The 23,701-nt window shown below is 42.2% G+C and overlaps 1 protein-coding gene across 7 annotated transcripts in view; it reads left to right on the top strand.

Annotated features, from left to right (window-relative positions):
• TTC29 (tetratricopeptide repeat domain 29) overlaps positions 1-23,701 on the top strand; it is a 195,116-nt gene that overhangs the window by 158,413 nt on the left and 13,002 nt on the right. For 3 of the 7 annotated variants that reach the window (XM_053257257.1, XM_053257256.1, XM_053257255.1), the window contains exon 12: positions 20,170-21,222. The exons of 1 other annotated variant lie outside the window; for it this stretch is intronic. In XM_053257257.1, coding sequence (XP_053113232.1) covers positions 20,170-20,255 — 86 coding nt within the window. In that variant the 3' untranslated portion in view covers positions 20,256-21,222. Of the gene's footprint in view, positions 1-20,169; positions 22,670-23,701 lie in introns of those variants that run through there. 3 more of the 7 variants (XM_053257261.1, XM_053257258.1, XM_053257254.1) reach the window with 3 other exon arrangements.

The following is a 23,701-nucleotide window of genomic DNA, read 5'->3' as shown; positions in this document are numbered from 1 at the left end:
TTGAGTGCTGGCTGCTGTTATGAAACAGGTTTCATGGCTCAAGTTCTGAAGGAAACAGTAAACATGCCATTTTCTAATGATTAGGTTTGTTGAAGTTATAGTGTACTAAATTTTCGTTTTCTGTATTGTGTAAGTGCCTTAGGAATTTTTAGTTCCCCTTCCCCCCATAGCTGACTCAGGATCCAGGAAATTAATTATAAACACACTTAGTAGGGAATGAGTGCCACTGATCACAGTGGGACTTACTTCCAGGTACATATGTATAGGATTGCTTTTCAGACACATTCTTGAAGCAAATTCAGGTTGAGAGAGGTGGAAATTTGCAGTGGCAGCCAAGAATGTATCTATGATTGTTAAATGCAAGCTCAATTTACTAATGTGGATTTATTTTACCAAGTACCGGTATCTTGCTTCATCTCTACTTGCTCCTACCATGATCAGATTATATAAAGTTTAAATGACTGAAAATCAGCATTTGCCAGATTATCAGCATTTCCCTTATTGTTGCTACTTGCAGTGTTTCACTAGTGTGATCAGTGGGGAAACAGGAGGAAATGGGATGACAGTAAAAACAGCAGATCTGTTGAATTACTCCAAACCCACACACATAAGCACACACACTGCAGTTTATTTTTATAGCACTCTTTACGTAAAATAAAATGCAAACTGGTCTTCAGGGAGTAGTCAGCTAAGTTCAGTGAGCTTTCCTTTTGGATGACAACTCTGTGAGGCATCAGATTTCTTGAGTGCAGAATGATACAAAAAAACCCTGTTTCTCTTATCTATAGTGTGATGCTACAGAGGCTATCTTCTGCTCAAAAAGGCTTTTTGAAAATGCTGCCTGCAAAACTAGCCCTTGTGACCCCTGCTGCACTCTCTCCCACAGCTACATACTGTATACAAACCCATCTGGCTTTTCAACTCATGGAAAATACTGGCCAACATGACAGGCAGCCCTATGTTGACAGTAGGGACTCGCCAGGCCTGCAGCACAACTAGAAAAGCATCCCCGATTATGTAGTGCAATGGGGCTGCTGTGGAACAACTTACAAACTCTTCCAGGCAGTGGTGAAGTGCTGTTTCCATGAGAAACACGGGAAGGAGCACTACACAACAGTCCAGTGTGGTTCTACGTCATTCCAGTGTGATTCTAAGTCATTCCACAGCAACTTCATTGTGCACAAAGATATTTCAGTAGAGGGGGGCAATTCACAGCAACATTCAAAAACTGCTCTTATACTCAAGATTAAGTTTCCCAAATCACTACATTTCAAGAGCATTTGTTGTGGTAAATATTTACACCTCATAGCAACCTCATAGCAACTAGAGATCTAGACCCTTCTGCTATTATGCTATTTGAAATCCAGGGGTGGGGGCTGCTTCTGTCCCATCCTGCCTAAATGGCACCCCTGAACTGGGAATGCATCCTAGAATAAGGCAGCAATGTGCTCTTTCTTTCTCAAAATTTTATTATTTATTTATTTATTTATTTATTTATTTATTTATTTATTTATGTATTTAAAATATTTATGCTCCGCCCCCCCAGTACTGCTGAGGGCAGCTCACAGCAATAAAATAGATACAGTGTAAAATAAAAGTAATAAAATTAACCAAATTAAGTGAACAAATCAAAAGTCAGGCTAAAACCACAATCAAAATTAAGTTTCAAATTAAAAGTTATTTTAAAAGGTAAAAATTGAGAATTATAAAAACTAAAGAACCTACCAGATATAACCAAAGATGGAGCATTTAAAAGCCTTTTTAAAAGATGTGTGTTAATTGTTTTTTTAAAAAAACACTGAGGGAGGGAGCATTGTAAAGCTCTTCAGGGAGGGTGTTCCAAAGCCAAGGGGCCACAACGAAAAAGGCCCTGTCTCTAATCCCCACCAACCAGATCTCTGTTAGTGCCGGAGTCATGAGCAGGGCCTGAGATGATGAGTGGAGGGCCCTGGCAGGTTCATATGGGTGAATGTGGTCTGACACGTACCCTGGCCCCAAGCCATATAGAGCTTTAAAGGTCAAGGCCAGTACCTTGAATCTAGTGGACCAATAACCAATGAAGCTGCCACAGGATGGGTGTGATACTCATGAAGCGACTTGCATCCATGAGCATCCTTGCAGCAGCATTCTGGACCAGCTGACACTTCCGAACCATCTTCAAGGGCAGCCCCACATTGAGTACATTGCAGTAGTCTAATCTGGATGTTACCAAAGTGACTGAGGTTAGGTCCAACTTCTCCAACTAGGGTCACAGCTGGCGTACCAGCTGTAGCTGGTAAAAGGCACTTCTGCACATCATGAACTCAGCACCGCTAAAACCCAGTTCAGTATCAAAATTTCAAGGAAACCTTACACTAAAGAGCATATGATATCCTGAAGCATGTGAAGATATGAAATATAATCAATTTTAGTTATATAGTTAATCACTGGAACCTTCTGCACCTTTGGATGGGGCAGTATAAAAATGAAATAAATAAATAAAGTTCTGATCGTTTGATCTATTTCAGACTGGTAGGAGTCTGTAACTGGTGCCCTGCCTTTGGGTCCTGCCTCTGACACTTATGTAGCCATAGTAATGTATACTATTGCACCAGTATTTATCCCCTATCCTGAGTAGGGCAGATTATTTTGCAGGTCAGAAAAAGTACAAGAGCAAGCAAAACTGAACAACCTCATTATATATTTACAGTAATTAGGCAAAGCTTACTTTTTCACAAATGAAATTCTTGTTTCCCAGAACGTGTCTGCCTGTAGGTCTGGGATGAATGCAGACTGGCAGGCAAAGGTTTCAAGAGCACAACAACAAACATTAAGCAAATTGGAAAACTCTATACCATGGTCAAAGGATTGTACCTTTTCTATCAATCAATATATGTTTAACCATAGGTCATTACACAGATTGGACAGATTTGAAATAACAGATACATTCCGCTTACTTGACCTGAGATAATGAGTCGTCATTGCAGTTCACAGTATTGAACTTGAAGAAAACATCCCCATGCTTCTGGCAGCATAGCAAACAGAGCCAATTCATAGATTACATGCTTATGTTTAATCTCCCAAAAGATAGTGAATCCTAGTTTATTCTCAGAAGTGGATCTTGCTATACACTGAGAAAGAAGTTTATCCCCAAGAGCTGTTAAAATATATGCTCTTATGATCGGCAATTCTTCCGTCTTTGAAGTCAGTGCAATTTTAAGTAAATGTGCAGAGGATCAAACTGAAAGACACAGTCCCCTCCACAGTCCATACTTCCAGCATATCTAGAGATCTGGAGATGAATATTTTATCCTCAATGTCACTGTTGCAACTGCTGCATCAAAACATGAATGAATATCAACAGAATGTGGTTATTCCTAATATTGTATGGGTGACCTTTACCAGTTTGACATATGCGCATACTTGTAAAGGCGATGGAAGACCAGGGTTGGATCTTCCCAAAGAACAACACGAGAAAGAACAACAAAGCATTAGGAAAGAAAGAGAGGTGTGCAGAAGAAGAAGGAAAGTGGGTGATAAGGTAAAATTGCACTTCAAGAAAACCAAGAGTATGGACAAGGAATATGACTTCATTATGCAAGGCAATTGTTTCTCTTCTCCTAGTGGTTAGAGTGCTGGACTAGGACCGGGGAGACCCGAGTTCAAATCCCCATTCAGCCATGATACTAGCTGGGTGACTCTGGGCCAGTCACATCACTCTCAGCCTAACCTACTTCACAGGGTTGTTGTGAGGAGAAACTCAAGTATGTAGTAAACCACTCTGGGCTCCTTGGAGGAAGAGCGGGATATAAATGTGAAAAATAAATAAATAAAAATAAATTGGATATGCACACTACAGACTATGATATCTTTGTGATACTGAATGGAGTTGTGGTTCAGTTCTCCCACCACCTATTTCTTCTGAATAGATCTCTCCTATTCACACATAATGTCATACAACGAGTGGACACAGGTAGGTACAGATCTGTACACAGATACAGTTATTCACATGTATACAGGTAAAGCAGTATACTTCCTATCTGTACGATGCATTTGAGGGGACTGTGCCCAAGTTCACTTTTTAAATGAATGCAGGAACAGTCTTTCACACAAAAACATGTAAGAATGTACCGATGTCTGGATACTCATACAATATAGTGTAAAATAACTTAATATTTACTTATCCCTTCCATCCTCCCAAAGGGCTCTGTTCAGCTTCTAACTAAAATATTCAATATGCAAATATATATATATATATATATATATATATATATATATATATATATATATATATGGCTCTCAAATGTTTCTTTAAGCAGAAAAACCATGCAATGTTTATGAAGAGCCTTAAGGTTTTGTGTGTGTGGCACTAGGAAGGAATTCCATAACCAGAGACAACTAATCCAGGTGTTGTAACTGGTTGCATTTACTACACTAATTAGGCTGTTCACCCAGGCACATATTGGTGTGACTAGTTTGCCCCATCCAGCTTCAAATTAAACCCAAGGTATTTAGTGAACCTTGGTGGGCTGAGATCCCAGGAGGGGATGGAGCTTTAGTGTCATTTGCGTCATGGTCATCAACCCCTGTTAATTTGGCAAAAAGGCACCTTTTAACGTGGTGTTTCTCTCTAGCAAGGGGAGAGTAACTAGCCCTATCCACCCCCAGCACAGTACCTCCAGTAATTGTTGCTGGTGTCTATCTTGTGTTTCTTTTAGATTGTGAGCCCTTTGGGGACAGGGATCCAACTTATTCATTTATTATTTTTCGGTGTAAACTGCCCTGAGCCATTTTTGGAAGGGTGGTATAGAAATTGAATTAATAATAATAATAGTAATAATAATAATAATCCCCCAGTGAGGCACTACCTTGGCGTGGTTGTGGGGCTTGCATGCTCTGAGGAAGGTGAGAGCTATGCCAGAGGTCCAACCATACTGGACAGGTCTCACCAGAGGAGCCAGACAAAGAGTGCCTCTCCCATCAACAATATGGTGAGACATAACTTTAATAAATCTATACCGGATCAGTCGTCGCCCGGGTCAACAAGGACCGCGCCAGATGCTATAGTTCCTGGACATCTGGTGGCAAGTGGGCAACAGGACTCAAGATCTTCAGTTGAGCAACCAGGGCTGGAGACAGCAAAGTTACTGGAAGAAACGTCGCTTAACCGAAAAAAATATACAGAAAATGCCAACAAGGAAATAATGATCTGCTATTACAAGTCTAGTCCAACTAGAAGAGGTTATTTAAAAAGAATGTACCAAATTTGGAAAGAGAAGCATCCAGATACAGAAATAACAGAACAAAGGCTAGCAGACCAGAGAAGATTCATAATAAGGATTCACAGGAGTTGAGCTGGAAGAACCACAAAGAGCAAGACAGGCTCAAGATATGGAAGAAGAATTACCACCAATTGAAGAAGTTGCTCAGGCGCAGGTGGAGGAGGTGTTGGAAATAGAGGATGCCACTGTTGCTGAACTGTTTGAAAATCAAAACCAGGCAACCTCCCCTTTGCCTTCACCTCAAAAACCCGAATGCCGTTTAACAGAAAAGCAACAAGAACCAAGGCAAAAAATAACTGAGCACATGAACCAAACAACTACCAGGTTTCGACTTCCAGCTCTAAAAACAGTTGCCAAAAAACAACTTGCTCAGGCATTAAAAGATGTCAATGCTGCACTTGCAGAAATAACAACCAATAATTTGCAAGAAACAAACCAACTAGTGTACAGTGCAGCAACAATAACAACACAAGAGCTAGGATATAAGATCAGTGGACCTGTAAAAAAAAGAAAGTAGTACATCACCTACTGTAAATGGAAGATCAGATTAGAAAATAAAATCTCCAGGCTTAGATCAGATGCTAGTAAACTGAAAGATATGAAAGACAAGAAGCTGAAGAATGAAAACACTAAACAGAATCTGATCCAAAAATACCACCTAGATTCAAGGAAAATTAGAGAAGTCCTGGAAATAATAAAGCAGCAAATAACAGCAGTGTCAAAGAAGATTAGCAGATACGAAGCCAGAATTACACAACACAGGCAGAATCTCCAATTCCAGTCGAATCAGAGACGTTTCTTCCAAAGCATAGAAGGAGAAATTGCAAGAAACATAGAAACACCAAATAAAGAAGAAACAGTGCAATTCTGGCGGAAATTATGGGACAATCCAATAGATTATAATAAAAAAGCAGGCTGGGTGAAAGAGGTCGAAAAATGTAACCAACAAATGCAAGATCTAATAATAACACCAGAATTAATAAGTGAAAGAGGAAAGAAAATTAAAAATTGGACTGCACCAGGCAACGATGATCTGCATGGCTTTTGGTTTAAACACCTAACAAGCCTCCATAAACAACTATCAAAACAGTTCAATCACATTTTGCAAGGAGGTGATATTGAACAATGGCTAACAACTGGGAAATCTCATGTCATAATGAAAGACCCAGCAAACGGTGCAGTTCCAAGTAATTATAGACCGATAACCTGCCTGCCAACCATGTTCAAATTATTAACTGGAATAATCGCAGATGAAGTAATGCAACATTTATTAACTAACAAACAGCTTCCAGTTGAACAGAACGGAAATTGCCTGAACACCAGAGGCACAAAAGACCAGCTGCTGATTGACAAAATGATTTTAGAAAATTGCAAGAGAAGAAAAACAAATCTAAGCCTTGCATGGATTGACTACAAGAAAGCCTTCGACTCGTTGCCTCACACATGGATACTAAAATGTTGAGAAACAACTGGTGTCAGCAAAAACATTCAAATATTTATTTAAAAAAGCAATGAGCATGTGGAGTACACAGTTAACAATCAATGGCGAGACACTTGGACAGGTTAGCATTAAAAGAGGTATTTTCCAAGGGGACTCACTATCCCCTCTGTTGTTTGTAATCGCCATGACTCCACTTTCACAAATACTAAACAAAACAGGCCTCGGATACCAAACATCTAAATTTTACATCAAGTAAAATAAACCATCTTCTGTAAATGGACGATCTGATGTTGTATGGAAAGTCTCAGTCAGAAATCGAATCACTGCTAAACACTGTCCGTATATTCAGTCACGATATAGCAATGGAGTTTGGACTAGACAAGTGTGCTGCATTAATAATGAACAGAGGGAAAATAAGAAAAACAGAAGGAATAGAACTGCCCGATGGAAGCAACATCATGAACCTGGAAGAGAAAGAACACCACAAATACTTGGGCGTTCTCCAGGCTGATAACATTGCACACGCTGAAGTTAAAAGAAAAATTGGAAGTGAATACATCAGGAGAGTCAGAAAATCCTAAAGTCCAAACTCAATGGCAGGAATACCATACAAGCCATAAACACATGGGCTATACCTGTTATCAGATACACTGCAGGAATAATAGACTGGACCCAGGCAGAGCTAGAGAAGCTAGATCGTAAGACCAGGAAAATCATGACCATCAATCATGCTCTGCACCCCCGCACTGATGTAGATAAGCTATAGCTCCCTCGCAGCTCAGGTGGAAGAGGAATGCTGCAAGTCCATCAAACAGCAGAGGAGGAGAAAAGAGGCCTTGAAGAATATATCAAGGACAGTGAAGAAGATGCACTTAAAATGGTCAAGAATGAGAAACTATTCAACACCAATGAAACAAAGCAGGCCTACAAGAAAGAACAAGTCAAGAACCGAGCAGAAACATGGAGAAATAAGCCACTGCATGGTCAATATTTGCACAATATAAGTGGAAAATCAGACAACACCAAGACCTGGCAATGGCTTAAGAATGACAACTTGAAGAAAGGAACAGAGGGTTTAATACTGGCTGCACAAGAACAGGCACTAAGAACAAATGCAATAAGACCAAAAGTAGAAAAGTCAACAACAAACAGCAAGTGCCACCTTTGTCAAGAAGCAGATGAAACAGTGGACCACCTAATCAGCTGTTGTAAAAAGATCGCACAGACTGAGTACAAACAAAGGCATGACAAGGTAGCAGGGATGATACACTGGAACATCTGCAAAAAATATAAGCTACTTGTAGCCAAAGATTGGTTGGACCATAACATTGAAAAAGTTGTAGAAAACGAAGATGCAAAAATATTATGGGACTTCCGACTACAAACAGACAAACATCTGCCACACAATACACCAGATATAACTGTAGTTGAGAAGAAAGAAAAACAAGTGAAAATAATCGACATAGCAATACCAGGGGATAGCAGAATAGAAGAAAAAGAAATAGAAAAAAATCACAAAAGACAAAGATCTACAAATTGAAATTGAAAGGCTGTGGCAGAAAAAGACCCAAATAATCCCAGTGGTAATTGACGCCCTGGGTGCAGTTCCAAAAGACCTTGAAGAGCACCTCAACACCATAGGGGCCACAGAAATCACCATCAGCCAATTACAAAAAGCAACTTTACTGGGAACAGCCTATATTCTGCGACGATATCTATAACAACAGCAACAACTGACAATAAAATTCTGGCATCCCAGGTCCTTGGGAAGGACTCGATGTCTGGATAAAACAAACCTGCCAATAACACCTGTCTGACTGTGTAAATAATAATAATAATTTGCAGCACACTCTTTCCTGGGACCTAATTCAGTGTTTCAAAGGTGTCCACCCCTCCCACATACCCTGACCATGTGAGCTTCAGTGTGAGCTTCAGCTGGTTGCCTTTTGGATCTGAGCAAAGAGGTACTTTTAAAAGTGGTGATTCTCTTACAGGGGGAGAGCAACTGGCCCTATGCAACCCCAGCACAGTATTCCTCCAGTGACTGTTGCGAATTACCTTATGTTACTTTTTAGATTGTGGGCCCTTTTTGGACAGTGAACCAACTAATAGTTAGTTAGCTAGCTAGCTAGCTAGTTAGTTAGTTAGTTAGTGAGTGTAAACTGCTTTGTGAACTTCTGTTGAAAAGTGGTATATAAATGTTAGTAGTACTAGTAGAAGAAGAAGTTGCTCCCCTTGAAAATATTGATTTTTGCATGGGCTTTTGTAAATCCTTTCTCTTGAAGCTGGCTTTTGGTCACTAGCATTAAGTTAGTTCTACAAGGGGCAGGAGGCAAGCTATATTGTCAAAATATTGGTTATTTCAGATAAGAATAACAAGGTTAACACCTACAGGTGTAACTTCCTGAAATGTGCATGGAAATTTTGTGGCTACAATCAAAAAAATAAATCTGTTGAACTAGCTGAAGATGATTAAACTAATCCAAGAAGAGTAAATAACTCCTCTATTATAATTTCTGCTACCTACAGAGAAGGAAGGTGAATTTAGAAGTGTGGTAGGTGAAAGGTCAGGTAGAGATCTGTAGTCGTAATGAAGAGAGATCAGAGGGCACCACATCAAAGGATATTGGAAGGTTTGGAAAATCAAAAGACCTAAGAGAAAGAAGTTACATTCTCAAGAGGGTATGTGAAAAAGAATCAGAGGAGATGGCAAAAGGGTAGACTGAAACTGTACAATCCATAACAGAGTAGTTCAGAGTAAAGAACATCCACCTGGAATATAACTGGAATGGAGATTGATATGCTCAGCTCTGTCACTGCCTTGGTGCTTAGAAGGCCCTGATACTTTACCACACATCTGAATTTCCCCATTTACTATATTGATAAAATGGCATGTCAGCACATTTCTCTCTTCATTCTTTGTCTACATTTCCTCACAAGTCCTTTGGGCAACAAGTCCAAAGGAGACTCCACTTTCCCTTCTCTACCACCTCCTTCCATGTGCCATTAAAATGTTTTGGGAACAGGGGCATAGCTAGGGGAGATGGGGCCTGTGTTTCCCCCTCCCCCTAGTGGCCCCTTGGAGTGAGGGAGATAATGAAGAAAATGGAGAGGGATGGAGCTGTGGGGGCCTTCAGGAGCTAGGGCCCTGGCTCCTTTGAACCCATCTGCTCAAATATAGTTACACTCCTGTTTGGGAAAGGGTGCCTGTTTGCCCTTTCACTTCAGATATGACTATGCCTAAGGCTGGCACTAGTGGCCATTGTTCAAGGTAAGGCAAGGAATTCTGAGGAGGCACAGACTGTGGCTAAGGGAGGCAGGAGCTTCTCCCTTGCCCCAGCCCTGTTTCTGCCCATGTCTTTGGGATGTTGGCACAGGAACAGCTCAATGGTAGAGCATCTGCATGAAGAAGGTCCTAGATTCAGTTCTTCACATCTCTGGGTAGGGCTGAAAAAGGCCCATGCCTGACATCTTGGGGAGCCACTACCATTCAGTGTGGACACTATTGAGCTGGATAGAGCAATGGTAGGACTCTATATAAAGCAGCTTCCTATGGATCATGAGGTGAAATGCTGAACACATGTGCCTCATAGTTATTGCTGGTTGTTTCTCTCCTCTGCTGCATCTATTCCTCCACACTTATTAACATTATTATTAATATGTTGGTTGACTGATGAAGGAAAAGCCATTCATATAGATTTCTTTGCTAGATCGTAGCCTTTGGCTTCGCCCAGAGGATCTCAGCTTGAGTATCCCTACTGAACTCAGTGCTAAGAATATAGAGTGCTCTCTTTGATAGGGCTAATGTAATTGGCATCGGCTGCATATGTCACAGTCTTGTGGATCCCCCAGTACATGCTGGTATATGAGCAAAGCATTCTAATCTGGTATGGTAAAAACAAAAATCCTATCTATACATGTTAAAAATGAGAAGGTTTTCATTTTGTTTTTAAAATGGCAATCATGTCTTTTCTGAAAAGCAAAATAAAACAGAGAGATTCTCTTAAATGTAGAGCAAAAGAATAACCCTGTTAATAGAGTAAACTTCCCTCTAGGATTGTGTATTTAACAGATGTCTACTGGATACCCTATCTGGGGAGTTGATTCTTTGTTTAGTATAAGTAGCAAAGGGATCACAGTAAAAGAAATGGCTAGCTTTCTTTGCTATCTTCAGAGCAGATTGCCTTAAGAGACACTGAGACCAGAAGAGAGAAAGAGAAATTACATAGATCCAATAGGCTGAGAGGTTTCTATTATATTTCTACCTCTGAGATTGTACTGCCATTAAATTCACACTTTAAGGCCATGGGAATCGGGCCAGCATGACAGAGAAGTTTGGCTAAAATGAATCTACTATATTAGTTTTTGTGAAAATGATTAAGCTTTCTGGATATGAGATCAGTACTATTTTTCAAGCAGTCACTGTTTGGAAACTAGGCAAATAATCCCTAATATGAGAGAGAAAATGTGAGGAACCTAGACAGATACAACTGAGTACAGGAATAAACAAACAAACTACCTGAATATATATTATCTGAACCAGAAAACAATACAAGGTCATTTATTTGTAATAGCAGCATGGGAGAAAAACCCTTTCTGCTGACAGGCAAATATTTTTAAAAGTATTTAAAGTAGACTGCCCATCAAATAAGCATAATTATAATCAAAATTCTTAGAACGTTCACGAAAATTCCTGAAGGCAATCAGCTCTACTCAAATTAGTAACTCAGATAAATCACCATTAATTAGCTAATATAAGCCAGCAGGTGGTTTCAAGCCCAGAGACATTCCCTGGTTATTTAAATTATGTATACTACACTACACCAAAGATGGAGTAAGTGAAAGGGGAACAACAGACATGAACATATTTTAAAAAACCCTGTTTAGGGGTAATGCTCAACTAAAGTCTCCTGCAATTCCCAGATCCAACCCAAAGGAATACAAGGCAGCTTTGACCCCCCATGCTCAAATAATATAATCCATGAACGTTCAGTGCTGCTCTTATTTCAACATTGATTATGCATGCAGTGAGTAAAGTCTGCATTTAAAACTCACTTGCATATATTAGTTCTCAAAAAACTTCTGTTAATGAGAGTTGAGCAGAAACCAGCTTTAGAAATGATGTCACTGGTTTTTGAAATATAAGGTCAAAACAGTATACTTGGGGAATCTTTCTCATTTGGATTTCCCAAGAACATTATTCTGACCTTCCATTTAACTTCATTGCAATATGTTAATAGTCAAGCCACAGGTACCAACTAAAGCTGAATAGTGAATTAAAGAGCAGTTCTCCAACACATATGTCACATCATGGAATGTTGCAAATATCTAAAGAGTGTGGCACATCAAATCTCCAGTCATTTGTACAGTACCTGATAATTAGAGAAGAAAGGGCACTCCATACTATTGTAAAGACAGCAGACAAGTTCATCACACCAGGTCCCATACAATTTCTTCTGAACCTCTTTCTGGACCATTTTTCTGATCTATGACCCAAAGACTTGATCATCCCTGTATTTGAGGTCACACAATTAAAACTTGTAAAGCACTGGAAAAATGTGAAGCTCCTGTATTTGTCTCATTATCTCGGAATACAGAGCAGAACAATGGTGGAAGAACTAAGCCACCTTGCTAAAGGTTTGGTCAGAGCAGATGTATTGTATGCCAAAATAACAGCAACTGATATTTCCTGTGCTGAGGAAGAATCTCAGATAGTCCAGCCTCCTCCTAGGTATGGCACTTTTTGGTGTTATACAGTTGTTCAGCATATATTAGGAACGTGCAGAACATTTTGAACTCTAAACATTCCTACTCGAAATGGGCCATTTTGAGTGTTTCGAGCTTGAAACAGAATGCACTTCAAATGAAAGGCTTGTTTCAAGCTTGGAATAAAATGGCCCCGTTTGAAGTTGCAACTTTGTGAGTGTTCCGAGCACCATTTTGGAGGCCTGTTTTCTCCTTGCTGACTGGTTTTGGCAGTGCTTCCTATTGGCTTGTGATCTCCTTGCTTCTTGTTTGGCTTGCTATCATACAAAAGCCAACCAAGAAGCAAGGAGATCGCAAGCCAATTGGAAGCACTGCCAAAACCAGTCAACAAGGGGAAAAGAGACTTCCAAAAAGGCACTCGGAACACTCGGAATGTTCCGAGCTTGTTCCATCAGAAAAACTGGCTCAGATGGTTGTTCCAACAGAACATCAATCCCTGGCTCACTACTCAGGCAACAAGGCAAGGATCTGTATTCTCTGAACATGTGCAAATACTTAGATTCCCCTGTACCTGTCAGCTGTAGCAGAGACTGATGTGGGGTCCATCTCTAGCCCTTTTCCTGAGGTTATTTCACAGCCCAACCACATTGGGATTAAGGGATTCAATTGTATTTAAAACAGTGGTCCAATGTCTGTAAAAAAACATATTTTTTACATACAACATGTCTAGCAGTTTTTTGTCACAGTAGTGTGCTGTGCCATATCCTTTGAAAATTACTGGTCTAACAACATTTCCTTCTAAGAGAAGAGTCATAAATACTGCACTTATATCAGTTGAGAAGCAGACTTGTTCACTGCTTGGCTCTTGGTCATTTTTTCACATACTCCAAAGTTTACTTGTATTTTTCTTCCTTACAAGGAAACCATACTTTTTATAGAACCATAGAGTTGGGAGGGACCTTGAAAGTTGTCTAGATCAACCACCAGCCTAGGACAGGTATCTGATCTAGTATCACTGATAAATGGCCATCCAGCCTGTTTGAAAATTTCTGTAAAGGAAAGCCCTTCGCTGTGCAAGGCAGACTGTACCACTGCCCAACCACTCTTACGCATAGGTAACCCATTTGTTCCAGAGCAGGGATGTGCAAAACGTTTTGACATTGAAATGTTTGAGCTCGAAACGGGCCATTACAAGTGTTTCAAGAATGAAACAAAATGCCCTCTAAATATATGGTCTGTTTCAAGTCTGGAACAAAACAACCTGTTTCGATTGTTTCAACATTTCAAGCACCATTTTGGAAGCCTGTTTTCCCTTGCTGATTGGTTTTCTGGCACTGGCTTGCAATCTCCTTGCTTCTTGGTTGGCTTGTTTTTTATACAAATCGTTGTCATGGGCAACTGTGCCTCCATTGGCTGGGGAGGGAGTGAGGGGGGACACCAAAGTAGGGAGTTTCAACATGTATTTAAAGGGACAGGAAATAAAGATAGCCCTTATAGTGCGCCTCTCTTGGAGGGGATACGTCAGGAGTAGAGGATCAAAGATTGCAGTAGCAGAGAGCAGACTGGTGGTGGTGGCCTGGCCAGCCTGGCCAAGTGGAGAGAGAGAGAGAGTGTGCCTGCTGGCCTATCTGTCACCTTCTCCTCCCCACCCCGCTTCCTTTTTGTAGTGCCAACCAGCTGCTTTTTTCCCCATTTAAAAAAAAATGTACCAGCCGCTTGGTTGGCTTAAACTGAATACTGCTGTGGGTTTGTTTGTTTTTCTTCTCTGCTGATATTTTCTTCTTGTATCCAGCCCCCAATGGCTTTAATAACTGGGGTGCTGTGCTGACTGTTCCACCACCACCCCTTTTACAGTCCCAAGCTGCACCTGTGTGTGCTGTGTGCCTAGATTGGACTTCATTTTTTGTTTTTGTAGACTGGTGTGTTCTGTAACTTCTTTTTGGTGCCCAGCCTGCCAGGCTCTCTCTGTTCCCTGGTGTTTTTTGATGTGTGTGTTTTCCAGCTCTTTCTTTTTTATTTTTTTGATCGGTGGGTGCCCGCCTGGTGCCCACCTGTCCTACCCCCAGCTGTTGAGTCCCAGTGACTGCTCAGCCCAAGTGTCTCTGGGAGCAGCATCTGGCCAGACTCCAGCAGAAGACACTGGAAGGTTAACCCTGCCCCTCCGCCTTGGTCAAGTTAGAGTTCCTTAAATAGGGCCTTTTGGGGGGGAAGGGATTAGGTACTAGGCAGTGTTCCCTCTAATAGAGATTCCCAGATGTTGTTGACTACAACTCCCATAATCCCCAAGCAAAGGCTATTGTAACTGGGGATGCTGGGAGTTGTAGTCAACAGAATCTGGGAATCCCTGTTAGAGGAAACACTGACCATAGGACAGGAGGGGTGGGTTAAGATAGGCCACAATCATCTGCTTTCCCTTCCCTTTCCATAGACTTACCCCATTGTTGTTCAGTGCGGTGGTGGGGGGGCATGAAGCCTAGCTTCTGTGTGTGCACTACAGCAGTATAGATAGCCACTGTGTGTGGCACACATAGCATGAATAGACCACTCCAGACCCCACACCCCCTTTTTAAATACCCACTTTAAAGGTAACACCCCCCCCATCAAAGCTTGAATTTGACCTATCCACCCAGACTGAGTGCTCATTTCTGCCACACACACATGTATTTATTGTTAAGGTTATTTTTATTTGAATTGAAATGTATTTCTAATCAAAGATTGCAATAAATTGAACTGAACTGAACTGAACTTTTAAAACCCCAAGATCTCCAGGAGGGTGCAAGGCAGAGGCAGGAGCAGAGTGGTAATCAGAGGGAGGGGTGATGCTGGTTGTGGGTGATGTCAAGAGGGCCCTACTCCACAAGTTGTCCTCACTGCTGTGCCTGCACAGGCTCACCTTTCTGAAACAGGGTGGTCCTGCACACAGCCACTGGTGGCAGCTAAGCTAGAATTAGGGGGAAGCTCCTCTCTTGTCAGAGAAGAAGCTCTTCCTATGGCAATGGAGGAGGATATGATTGTGTTGTCTGCTAACCCAGCCAGATCATTCTCACCATTCTCACCATCCTCCCTAATCCCCCTTGGCAAGAACCCCACCCCCCAGTCTGAAACTGAGGAGGAGCAGGAGGAAGTCATTTTGCTTCCTGGATCTTCTCAGCCCTGGACCGTGGACAGTGGTAGTGGTGGCCCCCAGAAGGAACCAGCAGTCCCAGTACCATCTGCTCTGATGGCATCATGGTGTGTGACCACTTTGAGCTCTGCCCTGGCAACATAACCCATGCTGTCTGTACCCACTGCAGGGCACAGGTCAGCATGGTGAAGGACCCTAAGCATCTTGCAATGTTGGGGATATTGAAGCACCTGCAACAGCATCACCTGGGAAGCCCTGCTCCTGCTGGCAGCAATAGGCCTGGTGTGCTCTCAATTAGCAGCAAGCAAGGCACCTGCTCCTGCCCCCAAGCAGGGGAAGTTGTCTGTGCAATAGATGCAGTTGGTGGGCAAGCCGTCTGATCGCCCAAAGCCTCATCTCATCACCCAGGCAACTGTCAAGATGATCACTGTGGACAACCAGCCATTCCAGGTGGTGGAGAATGCCAGCTTAAGCCTGCTGCTTCTACTGCTTGCCCCAACTATAAGATCTCCTCACTCACCACCTTTAGCAGGTGGGTGGTGCCCTCCCTGTACCGGGTGTGTAGAGAGACCATGTTGGGGCTGTTGCACCTAGCAGCACCTGCCACAAACATGTACTCTCTGCTGATCTGTGGACCAGCAGCAGTGAGCTGCATACTTCTTTCCTGTCCCTCACGGTGCACTGGTGGCAGCAGGATAACAGGGGGACATCTGCTGGTGGTGGTGCGACCAGCCCCTCTCACAAGCTGTTTGTGGCAACAATGAATGGCTCAAGTGTCAATACAACTTCAAAAATGAGCACCTAGTCTGGGTGCATAGATCACACACTTCCAAACCACCCCTCCTTGCCAGGCGATGGATGGTCGACTCTTGTTCCCACAGGCACTAGAGCAAGAGAAAGGTGGAGTCAGAACATCTTGAAGGATCAGGTGTTCAGGTTGGCCAAGCTTACGCCGACTCCCCATGAGCATCTGCCAAGTTAGAACATCCTGAGGGATCAGGTGTTCAGGTAGGCCAAGCTCAAGTTGCCTCCCCTTGAGCATCCATCTTCCCTTTTCACTCCAGTGGACGTAAGGTGCTATCCTGTGGTACCTGTTCTCAAGAGCACCCATGGCAACAGCAGACTGGGCTCAGTGCCTTCAGTGGAGATGACTCGCCTGGCTGCAGCCCCAGAAAGGCCAAATGCATCCTGTATGACAAGGTTCAGGGTATGTTCCACACAATGGAACAAGCTGCACTCATAGAGTGCACTAGACACGCATTTTGCATTGAAATTTGCAATGCATTTTGCTACCATGCCTTGAAAAATACTGCAGCAGCACACAGTAAAAGGGAATCTGTCTCCCAACACAGAACACATTTCAAACACAGCCCAAAAATGGCCAAAAAAGAATCACTGACCCAGAATCTACTGCCAGACACAGTGCTTGCTCTGCAGTAACATCATATGTTTGCCCGCTAACTTGGCAAAGAGGCACCTTTTAACGTGGTGATTCTCTTTTATTTAGCAGGAGGAGAGTAACTGGCCCTATCCACCCCCAGCACAGTACCTCCAGTGACTGTTGCTGGTGTCTATCTGATGTTTCTTTGTAGATTCCGAGTTTTGTTCCAGCAAAACAACCTGGTGTTTCAACTAAACATTTTGGCCATCTGCATTTTGTTTTGAATTTAAAACAAAATGCACAATCCGTTTGATGCACATCCCTGTTCCAGAGTCCTGCCCTCAGAAAACAAGTCCTCCTCTCCATCTTCTGAAAGCCCTTCAGATATTTGAAAACAGTGTGCAGCCCTAGGAGGATGCAGCAAGAGCTCTGTACTCACAAAAATCTAACAGTGTGTGAGGCTAGCTGCGCAGATGCAGTGTGTGGAGATGGGGAGAGAGAAGTAATTTTCACTTCTACCCCCATCCCACAAAAGCTCTTTTCCATCCAAGAAGATGTCTGTGAGGGCTATGCAACCCTCACAAACCTCTTCCTGGATGCAAAATGGGCTTTTGCGGGATAGGGAGAGAAGCACTGCAGCTGTGCAGCAAGCCTCACATGTTAGACGCTTGTGAGGATGTCGCTTTTGCTCTGTCCTCCTAAGGCTGTGAGACTTGTGAGCCAGTTATCATACCATTCCTTATTCTTCTTTTCTCCAGCTAAACATATGCAGCTCCTTTTAGTTCCTCATAAGACTTGGTTTCCAGACCCCTTACCATCCTTGTTGCCCTCCTCTGACAGTTATCAATGTCATCCTTAAAATGTTATGCCCAGAACTAGACACAAAGGTTGTTCACATGAGCAGCCCTAACCAGGCTTGGACAGCCCTACCTGGGTAGGGCTGATCATGTGGAGTGCCAGGTTCAGTCTCGATTATGCTGCACTGGGGTAGCCCGGGTAATAGTGAGGTAGAAGGGTGCAAGCACACCCTCCTACCTCACTCCCCAGTCATGTGGCAGCAGGAGCACCCGGCAGCAGCTTAATCCCCCAAAGCGGTACGCTCCTAGTGCGGTGCATTGTGGAGTGCTGGAGGACTTCCCTCTCCAGCTCCCAGTTCTGCCCCTCACCGTGGCTCTGCCGCTCAGGGGAAGGGCGGCCGTCTGCATGGAGGCAGGGATGAGCCTGCCTCCCCGCCAGCCCAACCCCAACCAAGCAAAAAAGCGTCATGTGGATGACTTTACAGTCTTCCAAGTGAGGTCTGGCCAGCACAGAATAGACTAGAACTATACATTTTTGTGACCTGGACCCTGTGCCTCGGTTAACCAAGCCCAAGACTGCATTAGCTTTTTTAGGAGCTGTGTCACACTGCTTGCTCATGCTCAAGTTGTGGTCCACTAAGACATTTTATGGAGTGCTGCTCATCCTATACTTGTGCTTTTGATTTTTTTTCCCCCTTCTTAAATGAAGAACTTTACACCTATCTCTGTTGAACTTCATCTTGTTGGTTTTGGCCCAGTGTTCGAGCCTGTCCAGATTGTTTTTAATCTTGATGTTGTCTTCTACGGTGTTATTCGCTGCCACTCAGCTTTGTGTTGTCTACAGATTTGATAAGCATCCCCTCTACTCCCTCATCCAAGTCATTTATAACAATCTTGAACTAGATGTATTAATACTTCATGTATTAATACTAGAGGTATTAACAAAACATCTCAGGTTAAAAATATAAAAATGTTAACCTGAAGATGATTATTCATATGATAGGGATACAAATGTGCAGAGGTGATAGGTGTGGGCTATAGTTGCCCCATTGTTAATAAGGATATGTTAGACCAAAGGTTCTCAGGGCCTATCTATTCCAGAAGGATAGCACAAAATTTATAGGTTGTATCCACAAGTTCGATTCCCCCAGAAACTCCTTCTAGCAGAGGAAGAAAACCTCTGGGGGGTTGTAAAAAACAACTTGGGAAAATCTCTCAAGACAAAAAAAAAAATAGTTGCACTGTTCTCAATCATGGTCATTGAAAGGAACCCAGAGCAAAAGATCAAATAGCAATAGCACTTACATTTATATACCGCTCTATAGCCGGAGCTCTCTAAGCGGTTTACAATGATTTAGCATATTGCCCCCAACATTCTGGGTACTCATTTTACCGACCTCAGAAGGATGGAAGGCTGAGTCAACCTTGAGCCCCTGGTCAGGATCGAACTTGTAACCTTCTGGTTACAGGGTAGCAGTTTTACCACTGTGCCACCAGGGGCTCTTTGTAATCCTTTGTAAATCCAAAACCATACCAAAAAAATACACATCTGGTGAAAAGTCAGGTTTCCTCTTAAGGAAGAAAAATTTAAAGTTACCTTTAGAGTACATGACAAAATTGCCAAGAACTTTTATCAGATGTATTTTAGTAATACCTGCTTCTAGATATGTGGATTTTATTTCACATGGCCCTCACTTGAATAGTGGGGACAAGTGATAACCATACTTCACAATTTTCTGGCTTTTAAGAATGTAGTTTTATTTATTTTATGACCTGCTTTATATATGTTAAGTGTAATTTTTGCTGGATGCAACATAAAAAGCCTATCTGCAGTGTGTGTTTTGTCATGAACTAACAATAATGTCCGGACTTAAGGAATGAAATTTTTAAAGACATGTGTTCACATTAAATACTTTAGCTTTCTCAGTAAATAAGGTCTTGTGGGGTCATCTTTAATGCAGTACAAGTACTGTGTGTCTGCTCTCCTGAAATACTTTCCGGTTTATATTGTACTGGTATACAATTCTGCTACATAAGCAAGGGCTTAGTCTTGTTTGTCAGTATTTTACATCTTGGATTCCTAGTAAATCTGCCTTTTACTGACCTGATGTTGAAGAGATCTATATTGATTTCTTTTCTACATGTGTTAATGGTGTTTATTTTGAAATATTGGGGATTAATAACAAAATTAACAAGTGGTGAAGAATGTTTCTTTAGTATCTTGGATTACATTCTTCTAGGAAATAAAAAGAGTGAAGGAGATGGTATAATAAAGGAATCGATTTATTTCATCACTGAGTATAACAACATTAGCCCTGGGAAAGAGCCTTCCTCCAAGAGCTTTAGCTGCCCAGTCTAACTTGTGTGGCACAAAATGATTTGCATTTTTAGAGAAATTTCAGGTCTTCAGTGAGCTCTAGTGAAACATGAATAAATTGCTTTCTTTTCCTCTTTTACAGACTTTATGAAGCTGAATCCATTAGGGGCTGAGTCAAAGTGTAATGAAATAAAGGCAACAACTGACATGATGGAAACCCTGGATTAGGTTTCCTGCTAGTCAAAGCTCAGCTGTCATGGCCTGCGTGTCAAGTTAGGAGTCTTTGGGGAGGCTCCTGAGTACATGTGGATGTGGTGTGTGTGTGTGTGGTTTTTTTGCGGCTGCATTACAGCAGTTCTCTAAAGCAGGCAGGAATTACATAGGAAAACAAAAATTAAGAATTAAACAGAGCTGCTCAAAGCAGTTCAGTGGAGAAAACTGTATTTGGCCATACAGTCCTTTTCTAGCCTGCCAGTTCGCTATCATCTGCCTAGCAGTTTTGCTTTGTGTTCTTCCATGCCTGAGAGTATAGACTACATGAAAAAGAAACTGCTTTGCAGAATGCAGAGCACACTAGGCTGGTTGTACACTAGAATTATTACCAGAATTCAGCGTAAAGGAATGCCAGTCTGCAGACAGGTGCCCAGTGCTTTAAATATACTGGATTGTTCACAATATAATCCATTTGTAGAACCTGTCCAGGACCATGCCTGAAAACTGCAGTTTTGGGGTTCTGCCAGCTGCAAGATGTCTGAATCTTGACCTGATTCAGGCCAGAATTCATATTTTTCCTCCTATGAGACAATCTTAGATGGTGGTCCAGACTGGTTCCTGATGTGAAAGTTGAGAAGGCTGACACATTCACTTTGCATATAATGGATAGTGTACTGTGTAGGGCTCTGGGTTTGAGTGCTGAAGATGGATATGCCAAAAGGATGGTGGCACAGACTTGGAGAATTAAAGCAGCCCTGTACAAAATATTTAGCCCACCTACACATACAAGATAGGGTATCCCAAGGAGGGATAGGAAGTCCTGCTTCTCACTTAAGAAGCATTGTTACTCACTCGCAAGTGAACAAATTAAAATGAAATCTGAATTCAGTAAAAAAAATAAAATAAAACCTCCAGTTGCTACAGGACATGACTCTGCTGTCCCCTTGCGAACATAAAATGTGAAATGACACACTACTTATCAAGAGATCAGCACAGAGAATTCTGGTCATCTTTAAATGGCTGTTTTTTGGTCCGTCCTAGGCAACCACTCAGGGGCGGCCCAAGGTACTGTGGCATCTGAGACAAGGTGCCAAACACTGCCTTCAACCACAACCCTGGTGTGGGCCAGTCCACTTTCAAAACTGAACCTTGCAAGCTTTGAACATAGCACAGAGGGCAGAGAGGAGAGAAGGTTGCCAGCAGCTTCCTTTTTTCTCCTTGAACCTTTTGCAAGCTCTGAAAGGAGTTTGAGGAGAGGCCGGCCTTGCAAAAATCAGATCAGCCCTGAAGAGTTACTCTGATGCTGGTAGAAGGAGATGTTGCTGCCGCCCTGCTGATGACCCAGTAATCTGCCACCTGACATGACTGTCACACCTTGCCTAATGAAAGAACCACCCCTGCAATCACTCTAAAGTGTTACGTCTTCAGTTGCCATTACCAGAAGCAGCAGGACACTCTCGGACATTATTTCCCTTGCAGACAAAGCTTCCATGGAAACTATGGAGTTTTGGAGGTATTGCTTTTCCTCTCTTCTCCCTCGGTGGAGACTACATGCCCATTTTCATTTCCTGTCCATATTAGGAAAGAGGGCTAATTGGTACTGCTAAGAAAATGATCCCACACTGCAAAAATGAATGGATACCAATGGAACAATTGGATAGCATCAAAAGGTGCCTTTTTCCTCCCTAAAGAGCTTACCTGCAGGAAAACCAACTCTTTTGTAAGGTTCAGTGACAGGAACTCTGCTCTGCTCTGAAAGCATCAGAGCCTTCAACCTGCTTTCCCCACACTTCCTTACCCTGAAGGGATGCACTTAAGGCTAATGCTCCTTAAAAGCTTTAAAGCAAAACTCTGGCCTTACAGAAAATCTCCCTGGCATCCTGTTTGTTGCAGATGCATTGCTGAATTTTCTCTGCTTTGCTGCTTCAGTTCTGTGGCCAGAAGATACCTTTTGCTCAGATCTTGGAAAGACCAGTTTCTAAGCAGAAAACAGTATGATGTCTACAATCTCATATGGCAAACAGTTCATGAGCCACTAAAGGCAGTATCACTGAAATTGCCACAGCAAATGTTTCTAGCTTCAAAAGGGCACCAGCATGAAGTCTATTCATGAACTAAAGGCAAACACAAGCATCCTGTGGCAGGAAGAATGCAGGATCTGATTTTAGAAGAGACTTGTGTAGTAAATTCTCCAGAATTTTCCACAAAAGAGAGGTCTCTGTTGGTGTGGAGGAATCCGGTGTGGTGACCCCAAACCTATTCCTAATATTAAGATTTTTTAAAACACAGAAACTTGAAGTTGAATGTATCTAGCTTGAATGCTTTTAATAGCTGTGCTTCCAAAAACACAATTCAGAAATTTAGCAACCAGTAGAAAACTTATGAGGTGTATTTATCCAGCCTTTGTCTTAGAGCAAGACAGCGTGAGGGGAAGAAAAATGCTGAATCATCCCTTCTCTGCTTTCAGAGCAAAGGCTTATTTCCTTTATTTCCAGTAGTTCATGCTGCCGCCGCCACCCAAATTATTAACAGAGTTTGACCCCGCTGGGCTTGGGTGGAATTCCCAGGGAAACTCTCTCCTCTGCTATTAGAAAAATACAAAAGCCTTCCACATGCAAGCTTACATGAAATGAGGAAACTGGTAGGTTGTTTAACGATCTGAGACATGTTGCATCAGAGAAAACCCCTCTCCAGCCCCCTTTTTCTTGAGATAAAAATTCACTCCAAGAGTCTGGTTAAATTGTCAGAGAACAAAAGGAAAAATAAACTTTATTCGACATACTACAGACAGCTTCGGTCTGAGGCTCTCACAGCTTTTAGTTGCAGGTAAAAGAAACACTCAGTAGTTGCAAGAATACTTCAAAAAGCACCCCAGATTATATTTGGGGCAGCACACTTTAAAAATTATGGTTACCTGGTTGCAAAGAACTGGGATGGAGGAAAACACAAAATGACCTTTAAAAGCTTATAGAGTCCTTTACAGTGCCCTGGATGGATGGGTGCAGGCTAGCATTTTCTTAGCTTAGTTGTGTTACAGATAGACAATCCTAGAACAATATCAGAAATATGCAAAACACATGAAAGAAATATAAGTTTCTGACACAAAATCTGACTAGCAACCTGTTCCCTAGGCTGAATCCTCTTTTCCTTGAAAACTCACCCATCACCTGAGAAGAATCAAACTTCCTGCAGTCAAGAGACAGGATCTGGAGTTGTTTCTGCAGCCAAACTCCATGGCCATACATCTTGTTGCAACCCCAGCCTAGCTTCAACTGACCAAAGGAACCCTTCTTTTCCTACCACCTGCAGTCTAGGTCCCACCCACCTGGTGGCTGATTAGTTGAGCACTAGCCTGTCAATCCGAACAGGGTACACTTCCGGTTCACTCTTTAGGGGCTGGTCATTGCAGCTTCTTTGTCTAATAATATATGGATTCGACACAGCCTTTCTTCTGTATAGGA

The sequence above is a fragment of the Hemicordylus capensis genome, chromosome 5, assembly GCF_027244095.1.
Source record: "Hemicordylus capensis ecotype Gifberg chromosome 5, rHemCap1.1.pri, whole genome shotgun sequence".
Lineage (NCBI taxonomy): Eukaryota > Metazoa > Chordata > Lepidosauria > Squamata > Cordylidae > Hemicordylus > Hemicordylus capensis.
Note: the sequence above shows the minus strand (reverse complement) of the source record. Positions and strands in the feature narration are given on the sequence as shown.